Source organism: Carex rostrata, chromosome 11 (assembly GCF_964058835.1).
Source record: "Carex rostrata chromosome 11, lpCarRost1.2, whole genome shotgun sequence".
Classification (NCBI taxonomy): domain Eukaryota; kingdom Viridiplantae; phylum Streptophyta; class Magnoliopsida; order Poales; family Cyperaceae; genus Carex; species Carex rostrata.
In genome coordinates this window covers 1,461,004-1,472,196 of record NC_135928.1, presented here as the reverse complement: position 1 = coordinate 1,472,196, position 11,193 = coordinate 1,461,004, and the positions used below count along the sequence as shown (strand labels likewise).

General features: G+C 35.3%; 2 protein-coding genes across 2 annotated transcripts; both read right to left on the bottom strand.

The window, feature by feature from the left end:
• Positions 1-275: 275 nt before the first annotated feature.
• LOC144561908 (serine/threonine-protein phosphatase 7 long form homolog) lies at positions 276-1,465 on the bottom strand. Its single transcript, XM_078311011.1, has 4 exons — positions 1,429-1,465; positions 1,073-1,328; positions 508-997; positions 276-425 (listed from the first exon to the last, which is right to left on the bottom strand). Exons 1-4 carry the CDS (start codon positions 1,463-1,465, stop codon positions 276-278), a joined length of 933 nt encoding a protein of 310 aa, XP_078167137.1.
• A 6,036-nt stretch (positions 1,466-7,501) lies between these two features.
• Positions 7,502-10,846, bottom strand: RIN4 (RPM1 interacting protein 4). The gene is made up of 4 exons (XM_078310861.1): positions 10,588-10,846; positions 8,994-9,371; positions 8,441-8,629; positions 7,502-7,784 (listed from the first exon to the last, which is right to left on the bottom strand). Exons 1-4 carry the CDS (start codon positions 10,591-10,593, stop codon positions 7,755-7,757), a joined length of 603 nt encoding a protein of 200 aa, XP_078166987.1. The 5' UTR covers positions 10,594-10,846; the 3' UTR covers positions 7,502-7,754.
• Between the last annotated feature and the right edge of the window lie 347 nt (positions 10,847-11,193).

Sequence of the window (11,193 nt, the reverse complement as noted above, 5' to 3'; positions counted from 1 at the left end):
AACAAGCATATCCTCACACGTGCACAGTATCGGCAACACGTACTTATCATTGTCAGCTTACAGCAGAGATGGTTTCCCTTGCGATTGATAAGACCATTAGAAGGGATGTGTGCTCTTCTATAAATCATATCCGAGATATCGTCATGCAGAAATATAATAAGGTAACCCCCAAGTACAACAAATTATGGAGAGACCGTGAGCCTATTCATAATTTTATAACAACTTAACACCCAAAGGTAACTAACATAAATAAGGAAAATGAAGGTGAGTCAACCTTACTTGTGCAACTCAACATGCGTGTGCCTATTCAGTGGTTGTGGCACCGGAATCTCTTGAAACAATCCGAATTGCCTCATGCAGCGATCCGGATAGGTATGCTCAACGATCCAATAAAATATCAGTGGACCGCGATACAAGTAGTAGTGCTGATAAATTTATCAAGAATGTGAGTTATAATTTATAAATACGGTAACATATAACTAAATAAATAAATAGATTGAAACATACCCTTCCCTGCTGGGTCACTGTCGGAAGCTTGCTGTAGACCCTCCCGTACGGCTCCCAATTCACATGATCCTCCGTCAAACTCTGAAACTGGCCCCGCGGGATACGTGCACCCTGGGTCTTGAAGTGGGAGGATGACACGTATTTGTGTGGACCACACCATTTGTACGCAAAAGATGCGCATGTATCAAGCATTGGAGCGCCCCAGGCAGGTTCCCAATTTTTAGTTTGAGGCTCGGGCCGAAGAACTGGAAAGCGAGTCCACGACCAGTGCTGCAGAAGCATCACCGGACCATGCATAGATCCTCTATCGGGCTCGGTAGCGACACATAGATGTCGATACAGATATGCAAGAATGGCTCCACCCCAATTGTCCGGTACCGGCTGGTCCAAATTCACAATTAGATCGAGATACCACAACGGTATCCGGTCCCCGCTACTGTCCGGGAACAAACTGGACGACATCAGGTCCAAGATAAATGCACGGACGTACCTACAAAAATTTAAGACAATGTGAGTACATTATTGATATGCTAAAGCACGAATAAATTAATATATATATAGTTACCACTTCAGCGTTTGATCGTTACGATCTGCCGGTAGCTTCTCAAATCGTTCACGAAACTTAGATTTCAGGAAAATCAACTCCATGCTTCTTTCATTTCCCTCAGGCCCCCGTTTTTTCATAAGTCCACTTTGCTCATGCTCTTTGATTCCTAACAATTCGAAGAGCCGGCCTTTTGCATTCCTACCGTCTGTAGTCCCCGTCACTGGGACCCCCGTAATGGGCAAACCCCACAAACAACTCACATCCTCCAAAGTAACTGTAATTTATCAAATAAAAATATATAAATTTCTTCATTTTAATTATCAGTAAATTATCACGAAGAACAGATTCATTTAAATTAGTTTTGAAGTTAATACCAGTTATCTCTCCGAAGGGAAGATGAAAGGTGTGCATTCATTTAAAAAATTCCCCCTTTTGGCAAGCTTGACACGCATTGACAGTTTGACACCAAATTTTAAGCATTCATTTAAAAAAAAAATTGGCACAATGTCTTTTTGTTGAATCAAATATAAAAGGGATATTGAACCATCCTCAATTGTCTTTTTTTTTTCCCGCAAAATTAATAAAATTAAATTAAAAAATAACATCATTTTGCAATAATCTCGAAAATTGACAAAAACATCATGAACAAAATGTGTTTACATTAGACACTACTAACTAAAATATCCGCAATAACACTCATAATAGTTTATTTAAAAAATAATTCTCAACGTCTTTTTTTTCTCGGATGTTTTGTTTCTAAAATTTCAGTAAATAATACTACTTTTAAAAAAAAAAAAAATGGGCCTCAATAACTCAATTCATCCGTATTAAAATTGAACCTTCCTAAGTTTTTCGTGTAATAAAATTGTTCAATGAGATGCTAAACATGAAAAAGATCAAAGCAAAGGATCTCAAATTCTCAATACATTTAACATGTTTTATTAGATAATATTCTCGATAAAATGTACTTAAATCTAAAGAGGGGATTTGGTTGAATGGGGGGCTGCGGGGGATTGACTTGACATTATTTTGTTCTTTCTTTTTTCATCGCCATTCCTTCAAATGGAAAGAGTGTGGGGATGTTTTGATTTGATTCTCTCTTTCCAAAATAGGTAAAATGGATAATGATGCGACACCGTTCAATTTAATTTAAAACATCAATCATTCCCAACGGGATATAATGTTAAAATTATTCTCTCTTTTTGGTGCAGAAAACTCTTATTTGAAAGTGATACTGATTAGTTTATTACGGTGAGATATTAAAAAAAAAATTATTTCAGTGGCAAAAATTAATTATAAATTGAAAACAAATGTCGAACAATAAATAAAAATTAAGTTAATTATTATTTTTAAAGGGTAAATTTCGCTGTAGGTCACTAAACTTTGTTATTTGTCACGAATTGGTCACTCAAGTTTGATTTGTCCCTTTTGAGTCACTCAACTTTGTTATTTGTCCCAATCAAGTCCCTCTACACTTTTCCATCCAAAATTTTAACGGAATATTCCTATTCCGTTCAAAAAATTAACGGAATATACTCATTCCATCCAAAATATTAACGGAATGAGCATATTCCATCCAAAATACTAACGGAATTAGTATATTCCGTTAAAATTTTGGATGGAAAAAATAGAGGGACTTGATTGGAACAAATAACAAAGTTGAGTGACTTAAAAGAGACAAATCAAACTCGAGTGACCAATTCGTGACAAATAACAAAGTTTAGTGACCTACAGCAAAATTTATCCATTTTTAAACATCTCAACTCGTACAATTAATTTTTAATTTCTTTTAGTAGTCACGTCAGCAATTATTACTACGGATGAGAGAAAAAGAGCTATAAAAAATTAGAAATTGATTTCCAAAAAAAAAAAAATATTCCTAAACTAAAAATTACGCTACATTTTAAAATTTAGAATAAGAAGTGCTACGAATACTTTTAGAAATAGAAAAAGTTCCATTTCAGATGCTCTAATCGAAGCATATCATTCTTTCTCTAATTGCACACATTTAATGAGTTAGGCTGGGGTGCTATGGATAGCATAGTGGCCTCTATGCTACGGCTCAATTTTCGAGTTTTCAAAATCCAAACGGTCGATCCGAACCGTTCATCTTATTCTCCATATTAATATCTGCTTGGAGACCAAATTTTATAATTTTCTGAATTTTTTTACTATTTATTAAGCCACTTTGAAAATCGCTGATCCAACGGTTTTACTGTTTTGTGCAGCCACCGTTGGATCAACAATTTTGTAAAATACTTAATAACTAGTAAAAAAATTCAGAAAAATGTAAAATTTGGTCTCCAAGCAGATATTAATATGGAAAATAAGATGAACGGTTCGGATCGACCGTTTGGATTTTGAAAACTCAAATATTGAGCTGTAGCATAGAGACCACTATGCTATCCATAGCACCCAGCCTAACTCCACATTTAATTATATTGATCGTACAAAAATATATTTTTATCAGACGGTCTTTCTCTAAAGTCTAAATGTATAAATTGAATAATATTGACCGTACAAATGATATGACCGTGTACATACGGACTCTCCCTTTTTTTTTATTTAAACAAATTTTTTTGTAATAATTGCTGACGTGACTACTAAAAGAAATTTTTATTAATTGTACGAGTGGCCTCTCCCTTTTGTGATTTCTTGTAGACTGCATATTTCATTAATTTTCAAAGCAAATATAGACAAGCAAAATTTTCCTGTCATACTGTACAAGTTTTTGCATTGTGGGATTGTGATCATATCTGAGTGTGTTTGGATGGAGCAAGAATAACACTAATTTTAAAATAGTATTATTTTTTTGTGTTATTCGATGTTTGAATGGAACAAGAATAACACTAATTCACTATTCTTTGTTTGTCTTATATGAGTTAGCTTACTATTCTACTAACTCAATTAGGTACGTTTGGATGCACTCTAGAATAGCTACTATTTGAGAATAGTATTTTTTGGAAGAGTGTGAGAATAGTGTTGATGTGGTGTTATTCGGAATAGCGAAAATGTTGTTTGGATTGAACATTTGAGAGAGCACCAATTGCTATTCCGACTTTTTGTAGGAATAGCGGAACAATGCTATTCTCGATGTTCCAAATAGCAATTGAGTTGTTTAGATGGATCGAAACAGCGCTATTCTCAGTACATCCAAACATAGTCTTAAAAGTTGAATTAGCTACTATTCTCAAACTTGAAATTAGCTCTATTCCTTGTTTCCTCCAAACGTACCCATATTTTTAGGATCGGTAGAATTTGTAACGATCTTTCTACCAATATTAAAACACCTGTACTCTTTCTGTTTCTCTCTCTACCTTTTTATTAATTTCTATCAAAAAAAAATTCCAAGTAATTGAAGTTGAGAATTTGGATCACATTTATTTATTTGTACGCAGCAGAGCAGCTCCCCTCGTAAGCTCCGCTTCTCCCTTGTAACCTCCACTTCAAAAGATTAGAAAATTTTAAAGAAGCAGTTTTGAGAGTCGACCGTACACCTCTTTTTTCTGCTCCGCCACGCCATCTCTATCCCTCCTCTCGTCAGCTCGGTTTATTTCGACTCACTTCATTCGAGCGAAGATTTTGTCGCTACTTAATGTTCCATCTCACGTTTAAGCAGGTGCTTTCGTCCAATGGATCTAGTCATCACTCATCGGTCCATCTCGACTTACTCCAACCGAGCAGGTGCTTCCGTTTAACGAATCTGGTCATTGCTTATCGATCTGCTTCGACTTTTCAGGTTCGACTGAGAGTGCTGTGAATTCGCTCCGCCCGCCATAGTATCTATACAACTATATATGAATAAGGTACGTATTGTTATGGTTGTAGTCGATGATGATGATGATAATGATGTGTTTTCTTCTTCCTCCTTCCTCCCCTCCTCTCCTTCTGTCTCTTTTCACTGTTGTGGCCCCCTGTGAGGTGACTATCTTGGTCCGGTCAACTCAGTTTTCAGTTTGATTTGATTCAGTGCCTCGTCGGCTAAGTGGTGACTGTCCTGATTCGATTGATTCAGTTCCCTATCCAGTTTGATTCAGTGCCTCCTCGGCTGAAGTAATGACTATCCTGGTCCGGTTGATTTAGTTCCTACTTCCTAGTCCAGTATGATTCAGTGCCTCTCGGATGCGCATTCTTCTAGGCGGTGTTGACATGGTGTAGTCGCACTCGCTCTACTGCCACGATTGCATATCAAGAGAAAATAATGAACATGCCCATTGACTTTCTAATATGGCACGAACTGAACATTTCGCAACTACTGGTTTTACTTTTTCTCTTCTCTTTAGTTTTTAGCAATAAGAGATTTTACAAATAATTCAGTGTATAGGATACTATCTTTGTGTAATAGAAATACCTACACTAAAATAAACTTGTAATTTGCTCTGATGTTTAATAAAATTGCCTAAGGGCTTACAATCAAAAAAAAAAAAAAAATTGGATCACCTTGTATACCTGACACGATCAGGCTAAACCTGAATCGTTCGTTACACGTATGACGAATCTCAAAGAACTTTTGTAAATCTAAATATGTTTAAATTCTTAATTACTTGGCTGGAACTTAACCTGACCGCGTCAAGGGGCGTAGCCGCGTAGAGGATGATTACTCTGTACTCTGTAGTTGGGGAGGAGCAAATCCATTAAACACCAACAGTTCAACACCCACATGCCACATTACTTTTTCTTTTTCTTCTTTCGGTAGGATTGCAGTGTCAGGTACTAATCGATATGAGAGGATTTAAATTTTGGTCCCTCAATTTTCTGAAAATGTCAAGTTAATCAACAATTTTCATCTGCGCTAAATTTATCCTTTTTTGTTTTTTTAAAAACCAAGTTGGTCCCGGGACTCTAAATTGCACCAAAACCAATCCTTCATCTTTAAAAAAAAAAAACTTAGTTGATCGTTGAACTTCTCTAAAATCAATCAAATTATTCCTTCTATTTTTTTTATTTTTATTTTTTAACTTGGAAGGATCAATTTGGTTCATACAGAAGTTTAGGGATTTAAGAACTAACTTGATTTCTTTTTAAAAGTCTAATGACAAATTTAATGCAAGGGAGAATTTCATGTATACCCCTCAAAAACTTTGAAATTACGTATTCCTCCCCTTGAAAGTTCATAATATCAAATTTACTTATTTTTATATTAAAACTCATTTAGATTTATATAGTACCCTTTTACCCTTAATTAAAAAAATAAATAATATGTAGCATATTTAGAAAAATGTTAGTGCTCTGGTTGGTTTCTAAGGGTAAATGGTTTGTTCTCTACTCCTAATGCACACACAAGTGTATACATAAACAAGAGCAAAATCAGACTTTCAAGTTATGGGGTTCAATCATATAAAATTTTCATGCTACGAATGAGGGTCGGGAACCAACTTGATTTTATTTTTTTAAAGTTCAGGGGCTAACATCTGAATTTGTTTAATATATTTTTTTCTATATGCTTTTTTTTTATTAATCTTTAACTATAATATAAATCAATTAAAATATTATAACAACTCTATGTCTATATTCAAAATGCATTCTTTCACATGTCAATCTGAACCCATGTATTCATCAGAGAACTGATAAACATTGAGATTTGTTTTCTAAGTTCATGAGCAAGCAAAACGCAAAAGGCATGAATGTATGTGCTTACAGTTCATTTCTCAAAAAAAAAAAAAAAAAAAAATGAGAGCGGACACGGCATGCCAGACCTTTTTTTTTTTTTTTTTAAAACTCCCTCTGTTTTTCTTTTGGCGCAATGCCATCGAAACCTCAGAAACACTTTTAACTTTTATTACCACAATCTAGTCCCAAATTCCCAATTGTAACAATTATTCAACCAAACCATCTCACAAATTTAATTATTGTCAATGATAATGGGGAAATTTATTTTGTCTGTTTATGGTTAGAACAGGCGTCTCATGTCCAATGGAGTCGTTATTCCTTTGGGACAAATTGCATTTCATTATCATGCACATGTTGCAGTAATCTATATCTCTATGAGTCTCTATTCTATTGGTCCCCTTGCATCAAGTTGTTAAGCACATGATTAATATTATATAAAATATATAATAATCAGTCAATTCTGCTAGCTTTACGAAATCAATTATCTATTGTGGATGTGTACTATGAAAGACACTCTTTCAATAAAATAAGGATGTTATTCCACCTAAATGAAAAATAGACATGGTCAACTATGAATTTTTCTCTACTTATCATTTACCTTCTGTACTATATCAAAATAAAATGTGTTACCGTGACAAATACATTTTATATGACGTATTTTTTAAGTCTTTGCCAACTTCTGGTTGTAAAATATGGACGCTACTAAAAGAAAAATAATTTTCTGTTGTGCACTTTTTGGCCTTCACTAAAATTCGGTTAATATTTCTTCTCTGACATGTTCATCTTCGAGTCATAATTACTAATTAGTATGCTAAAATTAATAAGACAACAAAATAGTTTGATTATTGCAATAACTACTCAACATAAAATTGAAAATAATTGCATACTTTCAAACTTAAATGTTTTGTAAAATTACGACAATAACCACAATCAAGAAAATAGGCATTCCAAAAATAAATAATAAAAAAACAGACATGGATGAAACATGGTTGTAGCTCTTCTGAAGTACAATGGCATGAGCAAAGATCTTCATATTGCCTAGCTGGCATCTCCTATCTCCGAATCAGAAACCACACACATCTGTACTTGATTACTTGCACAAACCGAAGCAAGACCAACACTGGAAGAAAGCATATATTTGTCATTTCAATTTTATTAATTTTTAGATTAGCAGATGATTTATTTTTATGTTATGATAATGAAGCATTCATAAATAAGCCATGCAGAACTGTATTAGAACTGGCCTGATTGCAAAAGTATTTGACCCGAATAAATCATATTGTGCAATTCAGCTCAAAAGAATGTAGAGTCTCCTCAATTTAATCCCAATGAACCTCAACATATCCTTATTTTGTAAATAAACACAGTCAAGTACTAAGCACACCATACTTTACACTACATACCCAATTAGAATCAACCATCATTGGCGCCTCACAGGTATGGATCCTGATGTAATAATGGTTCAGTGCACAACCTAAATACTGAAACTCATCGTGTCAATCAGCACTTTGGCACCATTTCTTTATATCTTAGAAGCAAGCAAGCTCCCCATTTTAATCGGTCTGATTTTAAGTACCAAGTATGGCCGCTTCTTATTTCAGTATCATACCAATTATATCAAGTGCTAGTACAGAGCCACTACACATCAAACAGAATTACAGACTGGAACACACTATACCAGTAGCCAGTTAGAAACTTTCCCAACCTCAAACCCAGATCGGTGCATCTTTTGATACTGTACCAGTACATACAAATAAAAAGGTTTATGTTACATACCGAAGATTTGTAATTTGTGCTGTGAGTAGATGGCCTAAGATAAATAGAATCATCGGTAATCATAGGTGACTTTGACGAACCCGTCTGTTTCTCCTCTTTTACTTTGTTGAAAATGTCAGTGTATCCCTCAGCTGCAGAGGGGTCTTTATCCCATTCCCCAAATTTCGGTAATGCCGATCCAGCCTCCAACTGTAGAAAAAAAAAAAAAAACCACAGAATGGTAAATTGAGGCATGTTTTATGCTTGATTGCACCGATAGCATTTTTGTATTGAAATCAGGCATCACTGCAATACTCAAGGAAATTAGGGCTTCAAGTGATGGAATAACAATAGATAATGATAAAATGATGGTGATAGTGATGACAATACTGTAAGCCGGTAATAAATGCTAACATTATTTAAGAGTGAATTGTTGGTATAAAGTTGGGAAAATTCTGAGAAACATGTACTGGTACATGTCATAACCAAAGATTATTTTAAATTTGCTAACGAAAGGAAGGACACTATACAGAGAATGTGCAGGATAGTAGATATATATATATATAAAATATACCATATCATCGCCTCTGCTAGTGGCTTTAACCTTGGTTCTACCAGGGTGAAGTGGGGATCGGTCGGGTGTACCACTCGTCCTACTTTGCCTCTTCACATGTTCACTCAAATGTCCATGGTCTCGGCTCGTACGTACCACCTCCTCTCTGTCTCTCTGGTTCTGGCTTGGATTTAGATTTGATGGGTCAGACCCGGAACCAGCATGCATTGGTGAGGCATGAGATGAGAATGCTTCAGGGTTCTCGCTTGGGTCATTTGGATTTACCATTTTGCCCCCCGTCTTTCTGTTAACTCGTGCATTGTTGAAGTATGCCGTGTAAGGTGTGTCTCCTTGCTCCTCCCAGTTGCCAAATTTTGGCACATGCGAGTTTTGTTGTTGCTTCCAAAAAAAAAAAAAAAAAAAAAACTTAGTTCTAACTTTTGGCAGTGAATTGTGAAGTCCATTTTTGTTCACTGATACAATACCAGCACATAGTTGCTTATGCTATGAAGATGAAGTAGAAACAAGTCAAATGTTACAGTAAAAGACATCGGAGGTTTAGGTTTTTACACTACCATTGCAGTGTCAGTTTTGACATGCCACTCTAAGAAATATAATAAGAAATGCATAAGTTTAATTAGTAGAGATTCTGTACTTTGTTTGTGAAATTGTATGCACCTGACTGAAAAGTGTATACCAGAATCCACCCTAATTGGTACAGTACTGAGTTCCCAAAACATAAACCAAGTCATGGAAAATGAATTCCACATACAAGATCAAGATAAGTTAATAATTATAGCTATTAAATGCATCTACCCACCAAAAAACTTGGTTTATGGAACAAAGTCAACTTAAACTGGTTATCGCATGTGCAGTCTATGTAGACCACAAGCCTATCTATTACTTTTCTTTTGTATTAACCTTAGATAAGATAAGATCTACTTCCTTATCAAATTAAATAGGAAATAAAACATTATCCAGGAGTTTGAATCCATTTGCATAAAGAACTTGTGATATATTGGCATCAAACCACATTTTTGCAAAGGAGCTTTGAAAATTTCAGTTTTTATTTTCCAGATAGAAAAGCAATTTCTCAAGTGACAAAATATGGTACAAAATACAGATTGGAATTATTGATTCTAATCCAGAAATTAGAATCCATTTCCAATACACTTCTAATATTCTGTTGGAACTAGCCAGCCCAATGTTAGATAAATAGTATCAGCCCAAAAATTATATTTGCTAATTACACCTTTAACACAGTTACACAACACAATCTTAATTCCCATTTCTTTGTTCCCAGCAAAAGATAAATTAAAAAAAAAAAAAAAACTCCCAATTTCCCAAATAACACCGTGGAAAATTAAAACTAGGAACAAGCAAAGAGTAAATATCATGCGGTGTAAACTGGGAATTGAACAAAATTAGCACAAAATAATCTCATGGAAAGGCGAGAAGGGGCTGTTGTTATGGAGCGTACATACTCCATGAATTATAAGTGTACAGCTTCCCTCTCTCAAACACTCAACCAACACAGAGAATACCGAACTAGCCCATAATAGAAAAGTGGAACAAATTTCTAAAGTACAAACAACAAAGAGAAGGCAAAGCTTACTGCCATCAGGTGCTTAAATTGAACCCGGAGAAGCCTTCTTTTCTTTGAAAGGAATCTCTAGAGAAAAATTCCAGAGAAGCTTGAAAGGAGGCTCCTTTCCGGGACTTTTCTTTGTTGAAGGATAAGTGGTTCCTCTCTCTCTCTGAAAAGAAGGAACAAATGGGGAGGAACTGGATTTGCTTCTTCTAGGAAGGAACGCAAGCAACCTTTTTTTGGGGAGGGGCCTTTTGTACCTTGGCAGCCTCAAATTGGAACCAAATACGAATAAATACTGAAAGCTAAGCTGGAAGTACGAGAAAGAGATGGGGAAGGAAGGCGAGATTCTCTGCATTATCTCATCGTTTAATTTTAAATCCAGACCGTCCGATAAGAATTCGGAGAAATCCGACCCAAGAATGTAATAATGACCAGTGTCCTTTAAGATTCGTGTTAATATATAAAGAACGGACGGATTCTAAACCCAAACGGTACGGTAACTTGGGTGATTTGAATTGAGGGGTTGAATTGTTGACCCGAACAGCGGTCAAAGTTTGAATTTTGACTCTTCTTGCGTCTTCTTTCCAATATAGAGAACTACCGTTAAGCGCTCTCCTATTGGCCGAAAAG

What these genes read in the sequence shown, in the direction of transcription:
- RIN4 (XM_078310861.1), bottom strand. An exon ending in CTAGCAGAGGCGATGATATG is followed by an intron (nt 8,630 to 8,993) that starts GTATATTTTATA and finishes TTTTTTCTACAG; the next exon opens with TTGGAGGCTGGATCGGCATT. An exon ending in GCACAAATTACAAATCTTCG is followed by an intron (nt 7,785 to 8,440) that starts GTATGTAACATA and finishes GCTTTCTTCCAG; the next exon opens with TGTTGGTCTTGCTTCGGTTT.
- LOC144561908 (XM_078311011.1), bottom strand. Translation starts at nt 1,465, where the DNA reads ATGCACACCTTTCATCTTCCCTTCGGAGAGATAACTG. An exon ending in TCCCTTCGGAGAGATAACTG is followed by an intron (nt 1,329 to 1,428) that starts GTATTAACTTCA and finishes GATAAATTACAG; the next exon opens with TTACTTTGGAGGATGTGAGT. An exon ending in AACGATCAAACGCTGAAGTG is followed by an intron (nt 998 to 1,072) that starts GTAACTATATAT and finishes AAATTTTTGTAG; the next exon opens with GTACGTCCGTGCATTTATCT.